Source organism: Gossypium hirsutum, chromosome D11 (assembly GCF_007990345.1).
Source record: "Gossypium hirsutum isolate 1008001.06 chromosome D11, Gossypium_hirsutum_v2.1, whole genome shotgun sequence".
In the NCBI taxonomy this organism is placed as follows: Eukaryota; Viridiplantae; Streptophyta; class Magnoliopsida; order Malvales; family Malvaceae; genus Gossypium; species Gossypium hirsutum.
In genome coordinates this window covers 3,395,919-3,413,742 of record NC_053447.1, presented here as the reverse complement: position 1 = coordinate 3,413,742, position 17,824 = coordinate 3,395,919, and the positions used below count along the sequence as shown (strand labels likewise).

Genomic DNA, 17,824 nt, shown 5'->3' with positions numbered 1-17,824 from the left:
AGGATCTAAAATAATTAGTTCCCAGAGGCCACCTTCACATGGTCCCTGGTATTCATGTCAATTCAAGCAAATGTTTGTAAGATCCAAGTAGTTGAAAACTGCAGAGAGCATGTTGGCATTCCATGATTTCTTCCAACATCTATTTACAATTTTTTTTTTCACATGTCAACAAAAACCAGATTTAAAAAGGAAAATTTGCACTCAACTTTCATTTTTTCAGGTTTATGCAAATTTGAGACAAACAGATTGTGTTTTTTCTCAAACAAATTATAATGGAACATGAACTTATTGATTCAAAAAACTTCTGGTAGAGGCTTCCCTTCAAGGAATGATTTAAATAACATGAGTGATCTTTCAGGCTGTGAGAAAGGAGCTTCATGAGAAGCACCTCTGATTGTAGCAAATGACAGGATATTACCATAAACTTGAGTCCATCCACCAACCTGAAAAAAATCACTACCATGGATCGGACACGGTTTTTGAATACAAACACTTCAAGGAAAACGAAAAGTCAAAGCAACGTAGACGAAAAAATACCTGTTTCCCTTCAAACCAAACTCTGTAAGGCACAGTTGTTTCAAGTTCTAACTCCTTTGCCAGTCGGCTTACCAGGGAGCGGCTTCCCGTCAATGGTATAACAGAATCTTGATCTCCGCTGTAAGATTCATCAATTGTATGAGCCCCGAATGTTTTTATGGCTATATAGCATTGTGATTTTTTTACCTGTAAACCAAGACTGGTATCCCGGATTTGATTAGTGAACCAACAATGGAGATTGTAGGCATCTCGAGGTTCAGCAGCTGATAATCCAGTATGCTGTCAACAAAAATGATAGAAGAAGCTTAAGATCATAACCAGAAAAGATCCAGGATTATGACAATGTAATTTTAGCTTGGTCAAGGATTATTACTTGCTGCACACGGTCCATCGGCGGACTCCAACAAGCCGAGCATGAAGAGCTTTTTGGACATCCTTTCGGTTTAGATAATTCACGATCTTGTCTTCGACACATACGTCTACCCTTTCAGATACTTGCTGTATGGTAAAACAAAATATCTCAGTTCAAATAAGTTGAGGCCATGCATGGTTTTGAAGGGAAGAGTTTACCTGAGGATTTATAGCCATTGATTGTGAGAGCACTGATGATATGCAGACATCAAGTGTAACATCATATTTGTCCACAAATTTACTGGTTTCTCTGCTTACTTGACTCATCACTTTCGAACAAGACGGTGAAACCGAGTCTCTATAGTACTCGCTGACATATCGAGAATAGTTGCAGACGGAAGTGAACATATTGTAGGTCGAGTCCGATATCAATCCATGGGACCAGAAATATTCTGCCCTTGAATTGAAATCAGTTGCAAATTCCAGAACTGGATTACCAAGCTGCAAAGAGCGAAATACATTACTTCAAGTTGATTGATGTAATGACCGCACTTCGGATCTCTTCCCTTACATCATGCAGGTATCGGTGATTTGATCGTCACCCACACGATACTCATGGGGACGAAAGGACCTGCAGACAAGGGGTGACACCAAATCTTGGAATGCAAAATATGCATGGAAGATGTCCGAATCCTGGTAATTGCGATTAACATTTCTTTATCATGCAAATTTGAAGTTAACAGAGTAATATACTCACAGCAATTCCTTTTAAATTGAACAGATTTTGCTTCTTGTTGAATTCAACCATAAGTTTTGCAAGTTGAGGAATATAATGGCCTGTTCATAGAGATTCAGTCATTAATTTGCGTCAAATTTACAGGGATTTGGAATACATATAAAATATATAAGTACCTGCATAGCTTTCTCCTGTAATATATAAATCCCTGTGCCTGTAATTTGGAAATTTATTATACCAGTTTTGCAAGAACACAAGATTGTCCCTGGCTTGAAAAGTTAAAAAAAAAAAAAACAGGAACTTTAGAAGAAAAGAACAATCTTTAATGTAAAAACCCAGAAAGAAAATAATTAAATACCAAACAAAGAAAAGCTTAAGAACTTCCATGAAAAGTACCCAAAAGGTTATATACTACCAAAAAGTAGAAAATGAAAAAGAAAAAGAAAAACACTGTTTTATCTATAAACTTTTGTTAAAAAGCACAGCAAACGGACTGTTATATATCTAAAGGAAGAACAAAGATGTAACTTGAAGGCTAGTAACTGAATTAAATAATGTAACTTTATGGGTGGAAATAAAAATACCAGTGATCTCATCATCCACTGCTTCATAAGAAGAGGTGTTTGTGGAATAAGAAAACCCTACTCCAATTGGTGTCTCTAAATATAACATATTAGCTTCTGCAAACACCAGATGAAGTTGATTAATCATCATTAGGAATCGATAATACATAAACGAGAGGTTAAAAGAGTAAAACTGTCTAAAAAACCTCTGTTCCAGCTGTAATCATTTTTAACTAGAAACTCTCCATTTGGTCTGAATGGTCCATTTTCAGAGAACGCCCCAACTCCAAGTGAAGAACAGCCAGGCCCTGTTGGAACCCAAGTGATAAAAACCATGAAAAACCCAAAATTTTCCAGTTCCCATGGGAAATTAAAGAAAAATAAAATGCAGACCTCCATTTAACCAAAGGACTAAAGGCTTAGAAGCAGGATCTGTTTCAGCTTCAACAAAGTAGTAAAACAGGGCTGTATGCTTCTTGTAATCCACCGTAACGTACCCTGAAAACTGTTGAAAGCTCAAGCGAGGGGGTTGCCCTGGAAGCTTAACAATTTTATCAGGGTGAGCTAAAGAAGATTCAATGGTAAACCACAGCTCTATCAATAACAAAGCGACCGCCATGGTTTTCCATGATGAAGAACACATAGTTTCAGGGAATCAAGAGTGAAAATGCAGGTCGGTGGAGGACAAGAGGGTAAGGGTGGAGTACTAAATAAATAAGCTATAGAGTATAGGTGTATGTTTTTTTATTATCATTACAGTTCTAACTTTTTGCTTGCAGGCATGAAAATGGTGTTGAAAGAGATGTGTGAGAGACCACAATGACTGGAAACAGAGCTTTGTATCGGAACCTAGTCAGCATATAATACTGGTTAGAAAGAGAAAAAAAGAATGGAATCTGGGACCTGAAAATCTGAATTGGCTCTGAGATATTACAGTTATGTTGCTTTTGTTTTTTTGTGAAAAATAAAAAAACTTTTTTTTTCTAGAATTGAACCAACAAAGACTACCTATAAACACTTTGTATACATATATATACATATCCTTTTTGACTAGGGAAAAAAACATATAGCATGTTCCATGGAAAGTGGCTTTAGTTGATGACTTTTTCCTGTATGTTTCTCAGAAAAATATATCTGAAAATAAAAATCATCAAGTTTAGTTTAAAACAACAAAACAAATCCCACTTCTTAATCTTCTTCACTGACTGAAACTTCATTGACAGGTCCAATACCATCAGTGAATATTCCTTTGTTTTTTTCCAGTAAATGTATGGATTGATCATCTTTTCTTGCACTGCAAATACAAATGTTCAGTCTAAATTAACCAAGTTACTGCTTGGGAGTTTTTTTTTTCATCATAGAAGTGTGATTACTTAAGTTACAAGTTTTGCATTAAAAAAAAATTCACTTCAACAGCATTTAGTTGACTGACATGGATCTTAATAGTAAATATAATAAAAGAAAAGTTTAGTGGAAAACAGCAAGTCAGCAAGCAAATTTTAATCTTTATTTGTTTTTACAATTTAACATAAATTTTTTCCTTTATGTATTTACATGTTGATGGATTTGGGTTTCTTTTAATAATGAGAATTGAGGTCCTGAGGACACTACTTTTTTTTTTTCACTTTTTTTGCAAGCATTGCTCCATACACACCACATGTTTCCCATTATAGCTTCAGAACAGCTTATCATGGCTTCCAATGAGGACCCTCTTTATTTTTCTGTACAGTAAAAAGCATATGAAATGATCCAGCATGCCTTTATGTAATGTCAAATTCTTGGTGTGTACTTATATATCTAGGGATATTTATATATATGCATTGTTATTTCACTGTTTGAGTTCTTTTAATAGTAATATTTATTGTAATTAATCGTGATAATATTATTAGTATATGAAGATCACAATGATTCTTTGGACCACCTCTGGAAAAAAAAAAGATTCTGCTGGTTGAAGTGGGGTTAGTTTCCTGGGAAAATAAAATAGAAAAAAAGAATGAAAGAAAGAAATGGATATGAACAGACCAAAAAACAAACAGCAAGAGGACAAATTTCATCTCCTTGTTTAGCTGTTTCATGTTGGGTACCAGTTTATTATAAAAAGAATTGGCCCCCGCTTTTGTGCTGAAGAAATTGATTTTTTTTAAATATTTTTTTTATGAAAAATTGTAAAATAGATAAAAAAAAAAGAACTTAAATTTTTATAGCCTAAACAATCAAATGGTGCATATATTTTTTTTAGTCACAAGTGTTTAAATTATATTATATTATCTAAAGTGGTACTTAAATTAAATTCGTGTTATTCACATTACACCAGTTGTTAAAAATCTTTTTTAATCAATTATTTTATGACATGTAATAATTTTTAATTAAAAAATTCAAAAAAACTGAATACTATTCTTTAAGGTCTTTTTAAAAAAAAATTTATTAACATATTTATTTCTTTTATTTTTTACCCAATAATTCCATAGATGGAAAATTCAAGAGAAATTTTTGCAAACTCAATTTTTGAAGAGTTTTTTTTAAAACCTCAATTTCAATTCATTTCATCTTGATTCAAAATTTATGTATTATTTTTCTTAAAATAACTTTTTCTCATTATTTTCTATATAAATTGCATAAAATAATTAATGTTGGGTGAATATTTATAATGAGAAAAACTCACATATATCATGAAATTCAAATACTAGGAAGGAATTGAATAAAAATGATAAAAGAATTGCAAAGAAAGAATTGTGAAAGAGGAAGGAGTAAATAAATTGAAAAGTTTTTATTTTTTAAAATTTAATTTCATTCTTCTAATTTAATTTTAATTCAGAAGTGTTGATGGAATATAATTTAGGTAGCAGTGATAAAAAAATTAAGTTGGGAAAAAAGGAAATATGATTTTGTGATTTAAGTTTTAAAAATTTTAGGAAGGAGCTTATTGGGTTATCATCATTGAACAGCCAAAATGTCAGTGATTTTTTTTGGGGAGAATTTCTATTTCATCATTCCCAATTAAAGTAAATTGAAAGGCTGTTCACTTTTTTCATTCTTCAAATGTGATTTCATTACATTATCTACTACTACTCCAACTACTCTTTTTACTTTTGAGGTAGACAGAAATGTAGGATACTATATAAAAATTTAAAGTTTTTAACTAATCATTATACTAAAGATTTCCTTTGAAATTTTCGCAACTAACCTGTTTTAAATATTAAAAAAAGATAGTGATAAAATTTAAAATCATTACCTGTAGTACTTCAAACATTTCTTTTTATTTGATAAAACAAAAATTAAAAGAGTATTAAATAATTTATATTTGTATATAGCTAAAAGAAACAAGTTAACTCCTTGCAAAGTCATTTAATAATAGTATGCTATGGAAAAAGGAGGGTTGGTTTGGTTGGGGGAATTTGAAATGTGACTAACTAAACAAGACTTTTTGTTTGAAAACTAAATTAAATTAGGTGTACGTTGAATGGAAATGGGAGTTGGAAAATGTGTCTAAAGATGATAAATGTGACTTTTGAACACTTCCGAGAATAATAGTATTAGTTATAATATAAGCAAAGCTTCCTTTTTTTGTTGGGTTATATTAAATTAAGTTGCAGAATGGAGAAAAAGCTAATTTTTGTTATATGAAAACAACACCTTCATGTATTTTCTCTAACTTTTAAATTAGAGACAAGCTCTCTCTAACCGGTGAAAGATTTAAGATCGCAGCCAACCACAATGGAAAAGAACAAAGAGGGGGCGGGGGTTGTCTTGATTTAAAGTATAATGTTTCAAAATGTTGCCTTTGAATCTACTTCATTTGAAACTCAAACAAGTATCAACATCTATTACACCATGTATCGTATAGTCCACACCCAAGAAATCGAACATGTGGAATTTAAGAAAATGCTATAATCAAAATTAATATGAAACATCAACAAAAATTGAACAAGAAATATACTAACTTCAAAAAATTGATGCAAACTTATCAAGATAGCTGAAGACAATTCATTCACAAAGAGTTCTCCGGATCATTGTTGTTAGACAAAGAGGCAGCAGATGGGTGGTCAATTTCTTTACGAGATGCTTCCCAAAGTTGCTGTTCTATCCCCAACTTCCGCAGCTCAAACAAACCTCGATCAACTGCCACATGATCGCAAGCCAATCAGATATTTTTACTAGAAATGCCGCGTTTGATTCTTTTAAAATAGTAGCACATTACTCACTCTTTTCTACCTCTTCAACTTTATGTAATGATAATTTTAACGCGTATATGTTTCGTAAAGTATAACCAAAATTATATTCACCACCATAAGCCGTGTTTTTAGGGAAAAATAAAATAAAATAAAATGGGTGGGCTTTTACCATCCACTGCATCATGTGAAGTAGGGGTCTGCCCACTACGGCTGATCCAAAACTGAAGTCGATCTTCTGCAATATCCTCCTCTATACAATGTACTTTGGCTCTTCTCCAGAAATATGTTAACCAAGCCTACAATAGTTGCAAGTTATAAGAACACGGAATTTCTGAAATTAATCAAGCTTTCTACAGCACGAGAAACTGTAGTGCAAACCTACCAAGATGGCATAACACTACTGAATTTACTAATGAATTCAGAACTTGATGTGGTGTTTAAAAACGAGCCTGCTACCCTCAAAATAAACGGAAATTTGTTTTACTGAAAGTTGATGAGGTCGCAAGATGCAGTTAATTGATGGACAGTTTTTATTTGTTGAGATAATTGCATACCTAAATCATTAAAATTTAATCGGCAATGACCATGCATAACTGGCTATCATGCATATGAAAACTAAAAAAATAAATATGTTCTTTAATGTCCCCTACAGGGAATAAATATGGCTATGCATAAAAAGAGGCAAGCCAGCGAATTAGCTCCAATATAATCATGAAGAGAGAGAGAGAGAGAGAGAGAGAAGAAGAAGAAGAAGAAGGAGGAGGAGGAACAGACTTATAATATATATACATAAAAACGATCTAGAGACATAATAGAAAGGCAAAGAGGCCAAGATAACTAAGAGAAAATCATCATAGAATGAGAAAAGAGATTTTACTTTGAAGGTTCACATATGACCAACATGTCAAAGATTTCGATGAAAAGAGTGACTAACCTCTTTGAAAAGAACATCTTCTCCCTCCTCTTCACTTAGTTCTGCAGTTGAAAGGTAAAATAAATAAATAAATAAAATAAAAAAGATAAACAACCAGCGAATCATCTTAAACTAATCGAGGCAAGAGTTTTCCCTAAACCAAAATGAACAAATGCTGTTTGATATGATAGTGCATTATTAACGGACTAAAAAGTGAATCCCTTACCAAATGCATCTATCAACTTCGGATCACCAGGAGATTTGGAATCTGAAAATAAAATACAAGTACAAAGGATAAATACTAGAGTATGATATTTTGCTCATATCAGAATATGATCTCCAACAAATGTAATGTAGAAGGGAAAGAATTGCCAGCAAAGAAACAAAATAATTATAGGGGACTGTTTCTTTAGGACGAAAAGGTGGATAGGACTGTCACTAGTTTCACTCCATTTTATAGGACATCAACTAAAAATGCAAGATAAAGTGGAAAAAAAAAGAAGCTAAGGGTGTTTGCATGTAGTATAAATAAATCAAACCTGAGACAGACTGACGAAGCAAACTCAGGCGTCTGTGTCTTCCCAATGCTTGTTTAACAGCATCTTCAACCTGAAAACAGCAATGAATTTGAATAAATAAAGTGGTATTTTACAGAAGTGCACAAGAAATAAATAGGTAATAGAAAATGGAACTTCATGTAAATGCATAATGGAAGGGAAGACGTATTACTGCAACAAAATTTTTAAATAATTAATAAGCAGGCATAAACCATCATGGATGTGGCATGTATAAATTTATATAGAATAACTAGGGTGTAACATTCAGGAAAAGTACAAATACTAAAGGCATGCAAACGGATCAGAAAAAAGTTTCTGTTTTTAATTTTCCTTTGCAACAAAAAAGAATCAACCTTTAAAGATGCTAATTCCCTTAGGGCCATTTCAACTGAAAGCATACTCTCAATAGTTCCTTCTCCTGTCAGATCATTCAGATCTCGGACAAGTTTACTCCGGTCTAGATCACCACCGCCTGCATCATTTCTACAACTTTAATGACCAAAAAACTAACATTTAAAAAGAGGGAGTCAATGGGATATGGTGAGAATTTGAACTAGCCTCTATCCCAGGCCTCCTCTTTAGCCTTTTGTCCTGCAGAAACAATAATTTCAAACGGAAGAGGAGCCAATGCAGACCAATGTTCATGCTTTGACACTGCTATATCTGCACATATGCCTGCAAAATCCAGTAGCAGTTTCAGGAAAATGATTCCTGTCTAGTTTTAAAAAATAAAATGACTACAAAGAAGGAATAGAACGAATCAATTCTATAGGAGTGAAAAAATGAAAATTCCATCAACAAAGCACTGTATATCTTAGCTCAAAAAAGAACAATAACAAAGTTGGCACCCGAACTTTCAGAATGTGCCCATTAGCAATACAAATCTTAGATCGACAAAAGGACTACTTTACTGACCAAGTCATACATACAATAAGATTCTTGAACTTCATGAATCTTAGGGAAGGTCAAAATTTCATGCCAAAGGTGCACTACATCACATGCATGGGATTAAAATTTACTTTTTATGCAAGTTATTTGGTACAATTAGGATGTATATTATTTCCTTGCTTAAGAAGAAAGTGATAGTTTATTACCATGCTGTACAGCCAATCCCCAGTAACGAGCAAGCCAACATCTTTTCAGGACAACTTCCTCCTACAAAATGGATTTAGCATACAATTAGAATATAAGCGTGTAGCGAAAAAAGTGATTTGAAGATGAGTAGACAAACCATCTCTTCCTGAGTCAAAACCATTCTTTGGGTCATTGAGCGAAGAGCTTTTGCTTCAGATTCTGCTTCATGAAGCTGTTCCACCACTGTGGCAGTCCCATCCTTCAAGTTCTGATTAAAAGAAAGTCAAAGAGTCACTTTCTGAATCAATTCACTCCTATGCATTAGCATCATTGGCGCACTTTACCTCAAGTTCTGAACGAAGGGCTGCAATTTCCTCCTCCCTACCATCCTTCGTCTGTTTTGCAGCCTTAAGAGCAGCCTGCAAGGAAGAACAATTTACAGTTTCTTTGTTTATAATGAGAAGAATATTTGACAACTTAAATAAAGTAACAAAGAACTCAATTTTAGCACTTTGGGATAAAGAGCTATAGAGAGCTAAGAGACACAGAAAGACGTAACCGATACTGTTGTTCCAGGCACAGTTATACATAGGAAAAATATGTCAAGTAACGACATAATATTCAATTCATGAACCTGATGATATGAAAGAAGTAAAACTAAACCTGGTCCAACCAATCTTTAGACCCTATAGTACGATGTTCTGTTTTACCTCTCTTTGACGCAAAGCTGCTTCCTTCCTACAGAAAAATCACACAGAATCATACAGAGATGATAAATAACACCGCTAGCAAATGCATAGGACACACACTTACCTACTTAATAATTTGGCTTCCAGAGATACACCTTCTCCTAAGGAAGCAACCTGTTAACATTGAATTTAAGAGAAGCAGCTGAATGAATGCAGTAAACCTAATGAACAATGGATATTACTCATTTATGCAACCTTGCAGTTCACAACTCAAACACTGACTTCACTTATATCTCAATAATGTAACATGTTCACAAGTTAAAAGAAAAAGTTGTTTAACATGGGTATCTGAACATGCTTATTCAAGAATATGCCTATGGAAGGAATTTATGTATCAAGAACCAACAACACAAATAGACACCTTGTAAGCTGGAGACCCTAACTTATGTAAGTGTAAGATGAATTATACAACGAAATCCACCAAATACATAAAGCTAAGCCCTCCAAGAGATACACAGCACAGGAAGCGGCAGGATATGTACTTCAAGGAAAACTAGGAAAGACTTCTGAAATATTACCATATGCATTTAGCTTGTGTCATCAAGTTGAAATTACTTAAGTGCCCCACATCAACAAAAATGGTTCATAGAGTAGAAACACTTTAGATGAAACAAGTCAGATGATGCTAAACATTTTAATAGGATAAGCCATTCAAACAATAACAAGCGGGAGACAAATATCTTGCAACTGAAGACTGAGTAACACACCTGTTTCTCAAGCTCCCTAGCTCTTGCTTCTGCTTCCTCACGTCTTTCTTCAGCAGAACGAAGCTACACAGCATGAACGGGCATAAGTGTTACATGTCACAGATAACACAAGCCTAATAATCAAAATTTAGTTCTTTCGTCTCAGCTAGTTCACCTTGTCAAGCAGGTTCTCATTCTCTTCTTGTAGCATATCAAGCTGCAACATAGCATACATTAGCTTCAAATATGAACTATATACAAAAGCTTTGGTGCACGCTCACAGGCATTATTGCATTTTAAACTATGCAGCTACAGAATCTATATTAAAGTAATAAATTTGAGAGTTAATATGATTCAGATGTCAAAAAATAAATAGATAAATGCCAGTGAATTACTTCATCGCGGAGTGCAGAAGCTTCACGCTGATCTCCAGCATCTTTTGCTTTGAGTTGGCCTACATCAGCTGTAAACCTGCAATGCTTTCCAATTACATAATTTTATTTCTTAAAATATATTGTATTACAAAAAGATTGAACTCCTTTTATTCCCCCATTACACAAAATAAAAGATTTTTAAATGCAGACATTTGAAACCAACAATACTCCACGGAACAATGAGAAAAAACAGAAGTATATGAACAATTATGCATACAGAGAACAGGAAACTGAATATGAGTTGAGGCTGAGACATTTTTGCCAAAAGATAGAAGAATATAGGTCATAAACAAAAAGATGATGGCAGGACATCCTAAGATCTACGATAGTCCCAGTTAGACATAAAAGTTTGGATCACAGTATCATAAGAAAAAGTTTGGACATCCTCGAAGTTTTGAAGTTAATTAAGCATCTATAAATTTTATACATATATATTGTAAAGCAATAAATTTCATGAACTCGAACCTTTTATCTCTGCTCCGTTTAGGAGGATCAATCGGAGGTATAGTAATTGGAGTACGAACTGAAGTTCTACTCGGCGGCATCAAAGTTGTCGTTGTTGACCTTACTGCCGGCCTCCCTGCTGACGTTGACCTCACCGAAGGAGCATGCTCTACAAAATTCCGACCTAACTAATCAAAACAAACAAAAAGAGAAAATCAGATCAAAAAATTCAAATCCGCAAAAAGAGCGAAGAAAAACCTCCTTAACTCACTTCAATTCAAAGTTATTACCGCAGGGGAGGGAGATCTATTAGGCCGAGCTATTGAGATCGCCGGCAAAGTACTGTGATTTAAACCATTATTGGAGAAGCTAGAAAGTACAGGAGGACCACCGAACCGGAACCCTAGATCGTCGTCTTCCTCATCGTCATCGGCGGTCTGCGAAGCCATGACTTGAGCAAGTCGTTGAGCGGCGGCTTTTGCGGCAACGTTTTGTGTGCGTTTGATAGTTGATAAACCACTGTTTGCACCTAGCTGAACACGCGACTGAGGATGAGCCGGAGACGATGACCCCGAGCTGCTTGATCCCCCGCTCCACTGCCGCCCGTACACCGGACTCCCTGTCCTCCTCCGATCCATCACTCTACTAATATTTACTTATCTCAGTTGCGCTAGATTTAGGGGTAGGGGGAGCGGTTGGTCTCGTCGAGATCGAGAGAGAGGGAGGGTTGAAGAAAAGTTGAAATTATGGGGAGGAAGATGATTGAGCAATACGACAGCGTTTTACGGCTTAATACGGGTTTCGCGGGAGAGGCTTGAAAAGGAAAAAAGCATGGACCCATTTGACAACGTGTTAAACTGAGTTGGCGAGTGGGGTCCAAGATTTGGGCGCTGATGACAAAGGATTCTGTATAAAGAATGTTTTCGCTGCGGAGTAACTGAAAATTGTAGCCTATCATTTTGTCCTTAGCCGCCTTTGCCACGAAACAACTTACCTTGATTACATGACACGTGGCACAGCTCTTCACTGAAATTTACCCGACAAGTAAAAAATTCTTTTGAATTTTTTATGATTTGAAATTTGCTGTTTATATGGTACACCAACAGTAGAAGGCTCTTTTTTAACATTAGATTTTTATATTGTATTAATTAAAATATATTATATTAAATTGTTAAAATTTGTAATATTTCATAAGTACTATTATTGAAAACGGTAAAAATATTATAAATATTTAATCTTTATAAGGATGATAGTTTAAATTATAATAAATATAAATCAAGACCAAAAAATTAATATTTAAATTAAATTTAAATGAGTTGTTATTATTCTCAATTATGGTTTTACCTTTACTCTTAAAAAAAGTTAAAATATAATATAAAGATTAAAAAAAATTATGTAAATTAAGTTATTAAACAAAAATTACAAACAGAAAACTCTATAAAAAATACACAATTAATAATTAAATTAATAAATTACTCTTATTTAATATCTTTCTCATTTATCTATTAAAGAAATAAATATAAAATGAGTATTTTTTTAGTGAAAATCCAGCTGGAGGCTTTTATTAATATTAAAAAAAAAAGAGTCTAAACCATAAACCAGAAATCAGAAGCAAAAGCTAACAGCTAAAGAAAAACAAATCCTCCAACCTAGACAAAGAGTCCCACCCCAGATAGTGCCACGTGTACGCCTTGGGAGACTCCAACCGACAGAAGCAGGTCATCAAAACAGCCATTGGAAAACACACTTCCCATTAATCCCCACTCCTAAAAAACCCAAACACCATTTTCCCTCCAGAACAGCGATTTTACCCAAAAAAAAAAAATTAGTAATTGAATGAATGGGTAAAATTTAAATTTTAGGTACTTGAAGTAAGTACTTATATTTTTCAGTATTGGATTTAAAAATCGTATATAATAAATTAATATTTAAAAAATTAAAACTAGATTAAACATGCACATATTTATATTTTTTCCTTAATTTATGTCTAAATAAATTATAATAAAAATTATTGACATATATAATCCTTATTATATAAACATGTATTCAATGTTGATATAATTTTATAAAGAAATCATATTGAAATAATATTAATTTTAAACATTAGTTATAAGAATCATGACAAATAATTAACCTACCAAATGAAAGTTTCTTAATTGTGTCAATAGAATGATTTCTTTAATTTTTTCCATAATATATATACGTTCTACATTAATATTGAAACAGGAAGTATAATTTGCCCATAAAAAATTTTACATGTTAATAAAAATTGTATTAATATATTTATTAGCCTTTTTTATTTGTATATTTAAACATAAATAAAATAAAAAAAATTCATGTACGACAACAATATTAGTATCAAGAAAATCTATATGCTAGATTATGATCGAGTAAAAAATATTTTACAGAAATATATTTATGAAAAAAATGCATAAATAATAAATGAAGCGTTCATTTATAATATTTTAGGTCCATTTATTTATTTTTATAAAATAATAAAAATATACTTAGTGCTTAATTGACTTGTGAAACAAATTCAATTAAGAGCTTAATATAATATAGATATATGTATTTTTGACTTAATGCATATCTTAATCTCTGAAGTATACTATTTTTTTATTTTGGTCTGAATATTTAGTCCATCATATGTTGTCACGCATCGTACAACGATGTCATAATAAAATCATTGTTATAGTCATTCGAAAAATTTAAAAAATTAAAAAATTAAAAATTTACAAAAAAAATGGAAATTCCAAACAAATTATTTAAATCTCTAATAATTATTAAAAATAGAAAATTTATAAATTACTAAATTTTCTTAAATATATTAAGAACTTTAATATTTTTAAAATTTTATAAACCACATTAACTATAGCTTGAACAGTCAACAATATCATTTATAATAATTATTTTATAATTTAATCAGTTGGAATTTATAATAATTAAGTGGTAATTTTGGATTTTTTAAAAATATTTAAATAATAAAAGATACTGTTATTCAAATTAAATAATTTAAATAATTGAAAATTAATATTATTTGGTTTTTATTTTAAGAAAACCGCCATGCAAGATCCGATTTGGCAGTGAGACTAGCATTATTTGTTTTATATTTTAACAAAGGGATTACCAGTCATTTTAAATTAATTTTAAAATGTTTTAATCATGCTTTTTTCTGTAAAAAATACAAATAATTAACCTAAATTAAAAGGATTGACTGAAAATAAATGTAACCCATCGTCCTTATTAAAGGCTATTTTAGTTAATTTATCAACTTCTATATTTTCTTTCCTAGGATGTACTCGATTATCCAGTCCTTTACATTCTTAAAAAATGATATATTTTCCTGATAAGCGTTAATCTAGAATATGTTGAAATCGAATTTTGGATAGCTTCAATAGCTTTCAAGTTATCTGTTTGAATCAACATTTTAAATTATAGATATTATATTAATTGAATTATTTTATTATTAAGTAGTTTAATTTAAATTAAATTTTAAATTTTTAAATATTTTAATTATATCTTTAAATTATAATATTATATTAATCAAGTCACCGTGAAATTAACAGTTAAACAACACTTATTTTATTAAAAATACTAAGATGCCCTTAAAAAATATACTAAGATGAAAAGGAAGTTATACCGAAAATGGATAATATTTATATTTAGGGGTCAACCGTGGAATTAAGAAAATATCAAAAGTCAGAGTATGAGAGAGGCAAGGAAGAATAAAAAAGCGGGAAGCAAAGTAAGGAAGGAGTGTCCTTTAAAAACGCAGAGATTTTCGAGAGGTTTTGCTTACTTTTCATCTCGTATTTCAGAAAGCACCACAAACTTTCCATTTTCTTCGTATCCTCCCCTCGCTCAAAAACCAACTCTGCTTTCAATTTGTTTTATTTTTCAGATTCAATAACCACAAAACAAATCAAAACAACAACAACAAAAAATGGCAATCTCTGATAACCGCCGCCAGTCTCTCATTCCTAGCTTCCTCTATTCCACAACTACATCACCCCTTGGTTTCGACACGTCTTCGATTAACGCCAATCATCATCACCATCACCATGTGCTGCGTCGATCACCGTCCGTTTCGCCATCGCCATCGCCATCGACGAATTACTTGGGTGTCGGTGATGCAGGGATTACTTCGGGTAGGATTTTGATACCTGCACCGAAGGAGAAGATCGAGATGCACTCGCCCGCTTTTTACGGTGCGTGTACGATGGGTGGGATATTAAGTTGTGGCCTTACTCACACTGCTGTTACGCCTCTTGATCTTGTCAAGTGTAATATGCAGGTATTCTTTCTTCGTTCATCCGATCATTTTCTTGATTATTCCGATATTTTATTTTATATGATCGAATTTATGATGTTAATCCTAAATTTCTATTTGATGATCCAAAGAAATGATAGATTAAACAACGTTGTTTGGCTTTTCTTTCCTTTACGTTTGTTGGAATTTGATGTTTATTTGATTTGGTCTTTGATTCTGAAATTTAGTGGTTAATATGCATTGCACAAGATTTTACTGTTTCACTATTATCATTGCATTGCCTTCGATTACTAAAAACATATATTCAAATTTTCTTTGTATTTTAGATTTCAGGGTCAGTTTGAATAGATAGACAGTGAAATTAATTTCTCTGAGATTAAAAACAGTATTGGCAATAAAATGTGATTTGAGTACTACAACTTCGTTTTTGTTTAAATTAATTTTTAAATCGACGAAATGGTTGCTCGTCCCTTGATGCTTCCAATGACGTATGCGAAAATGCAATTATTTTTAACGTTTTTTCACCTACATCATTCATAATGAGTAGCTTCATGGTTTTAAATTTAATTGTTCATACCAAAGAAAAAAGGAATGCTAATATGAATGCTTCTGAAATCTCAGATCGACCCAGTAAAATACAAGAGCATCTCATCTGGGTTTGGAATCTTGCTGAAGGAGCAAGGTATTAAAGGTTTATCCAAGGGTTGGGTGCCTACTCTGCTCGGTTACAGTGCCCAGGGCGCTTGTAAATTTGGCTTCTATGAGTTCTTCAAGAAGTACTATTCAGACCTTGCGGGTCCTGAATATGCATCAAAGTATAAGACCCTGATTTTTCTTGCTGGTTCAGCATCAGCTGAAGTGATTGCTGATGTTGCTCTCTGCCCTATGGAGGCTGTCAAAGTCCGTGTGCAAACTCAGCCGGGATTTGCCCGAGGTTTATCAGATGGATTACCAAACTTTTTGAAGGCTGAAGGCTTTGGCGGGTATCATAAACTTTAAATAAATTTATGGTTCAAGTAGTGGATTTATGTTTTGGATGAAATGCTGATACTATGTTCTTACAATGTTTGTAGGTTGTTCAAAGGACTCGTTCCTCTCTGGGGACGACAGATTCCATGTAAGCCAAACATTTAGCAATTTATAACTGTTAACCACTGTGTTTAAGTCTTTCCTTGGGGTTGTGAGAAGTTTAGAATCTGTAGTGACGAAGTAAATTGCTATATGTGCAGATACGATGATGAAATTTGCATCTTTTGAAACAATTGTAGAGCTACTCTACAAGCATGCCATTCCAACCCCGAAAGATAAGTGCAGTAAATCATTGCAACTTGCGGTGAGCTTTGCTGGTGGATACATAGCTGGTGTTTTCTGTGCTATTGTGTCACATCCTGCTGACAACCTAGTCTCTTTTCTCAACAATGCCAAGGGAGCAACAGTCGGTGATGTACGTAAAAACCTTATATTGTTTCAATATCATTGATATATATGTCACTTTTGACATGATCACCCGGATCTTTTGCACTTCTTTAATCTGTTGCAGGCGGTGAAGAAGATGGGATTGTTGGGTCTTTGCACCCGTGGACTTCCCCTTCGTATTGTCATGATTGGAACCCTTACTGGTGCACAATGGGGAATCTATGATGCTTTTAAAGTTTTTGTTGGGCTGTGAGTTTTTTCTGATATAGAATTTTAAATCCTAATATCCAAGAAATTTCAATCATATCCAATGACTTAAATCTGGTTTTCCCACTCCTGCAGGCCAACCACTGGCGGTGGTGCTCCCACTCCTGCACCTGCAAAGGCAGGAAAAAGTATGTAGTTCGTGGAGAACGCAATGCTACTTTAGTTAATTCATGTATGAATTTTATAAAGGGGATTCCCCTTGTTGAGAGCAATAATAGGGTTGATGTCCACCAATGGCGATTTTTTAGTGTACGGATTTCGTTCTTTGTTCTTATTTGTAGGTACCCATTCAAGCTGTAACCAAACGATGATTGAAACTTTTGTTTCAAAGAAACATAGGTTTGGGTTAAGTTTAATGCAGAATTCTTCTCAAAAGATTATATACTCTTGGCTTTTTGTATACAAAGGAAGCATAGAGGTCGAAAAAAGAATTGCAAGATTAATCTTTTTGTCTATCTTTAAAATATGCTTTTTATAAATCAATTGATTTAATATTGCTAAGCTAAGGCCTTCAACCCTAGCCAACGGTGAAAGGGTTTAAGAAGGCCCTAGTTGGACTATTGCTTGAACCTAGATAAATGGGTTCTGGGTCTGGTCAAGCCGAAATTGATCCATGTTCTTTTTCTTTTTCAAGCCTACGATCTGTTTTTTAAAG

At 33.2% G+C, this 17,824-nt stretch overlaps 3 protein-coding genes across 6 annotated transcripts; 1 reads left to right on the top strand and 2 right to left on the bottom strand.

Annotated features, from left to right (window-relative positions):
- Positions 1 to 88: 88 nt before the first annotated feature.
- Positions 89 to 3,193, bottom strand: LOC107912065 (serine carboxypeptidase-like 45). Of its 2 annotated transcripts, none has more exons than XM_041105541.1 (10): positions 2,581 to 3,193; positions 2,394 to 2,495; positions 2,209 to 2,304; positions 1,801 to 1,893; positions 1,646 to 1,725; positions 1,108 to 1,389; positions 911 to 1,035; positions 724 to 816; positions 538 to 655; positions 89 to 443 (listed from the first exon to the last, which is right to left on the bottom strand). In XM_041105541.1, the coding sequence occupies exons 1-10, from the start codon at positions 2,828 to 2,830 to the stop codon at positions 294 to 296; spliced, it is 1,389 nt and encodes a 462-aa protein (XP_040961475.1). In that variant the 5' UTR covers positions 2,831 to 3,193; the 3' UTR covers positions 89 to 293. The 2 variants fall into 2 exon arrangements, with proteins under 2 accessions (XP_040961475.1, XP_040961476.1); XM_041105542.1 differs by having other exon boundaries at positions 610 to 655; positions 2,581 to 3,069.
- A 2,769-nt stretch (positions 3,194 to 5,962) lies between these two features.
- LOC107912066 (coiled-coil domain-containing protein SCD2) lies at positions 5,963 to 11,997 on the bottom strand. Of its 3 annotated transcripts, none has more exons than XM_016840110.2 (17): positions 11,507 to 11,997; positions 11,238 to 11,404; positions 10,734 to 10,809; positions 10,514 to 10,555; positions 10,360 to 10,422; positions 9,717 to 9,766; positions 9,614 to 9,641; positions 9,248 to 9,322; positions 9,061 to 9,171; positions 8,924 to 8,984; positions 8,388 to 8,504; positions 8,183 to 8,301; positions 7,812 to 7,881; positions 7,499 to 7,540; positions 7,294 to 7,334; positions 6,529 to 6,655; positions 5,963 to 6,306 (listed from the first exon to the last, which is right to left on the bottom strand). In XM_016840110.2, the coding sequence occupies exons 1-17, from the start codon at positions 11,852 to 11,854 to the stop codon at positions 6,176 to 6,178; spliced, it is 1,668 nt and encodes a 555-aa protein (XP_016695599.1). In that variant the 5' UTR covers positions 11,855 to 11,997; the 3' UTR covers positions 5,963 to 6,175. The 3 variants fall into 3 exon arrangements, with proteins under 3 accessions (XP_016695599.1, XP_040961473.1, XP_040961474.1); XM_041105539.1 differs by having other exon boundaries at positions 11,238 to 11,400; positions 11,488 to 11,977; XM_041105540.1 differs by having other exon boundaries at positions 11,238 to 11,400; positions 11,507 to 11,646.
- Positions 11,998 to 15,000: 3,003 nt separating this feature from the next.
- On the top strand, positions 15,001 to 17,549 carry LOC107911250 (mitochondrial phosphate carrier protein 3, mitochondrial). The gene is made up of 6 exons (XM_016839123.2): positions 15,001 to 15,510; positions 16,108 to 16,469; positions 16,560 to 16,603; positions 16,716 to 16,930; positions 17,027 to 17,151; positions 17,245 to 17,549. The coding sequence occupies exons 1-6, from the start codon at positions 15,160 to 15,162 to the stop codon at positions 17,303 to 17,305; spliced, it is 1,158 nt and encodes a 385-aa protein (XP_016694612.1). The 5' UTR covers positions 15,001 to 15,159; the 3' UTR covers positions 17,306 to 17,549.
- The last annotated feature ends 275 nt before the right edge of the window (positions 17,550 to 17,824 follow it).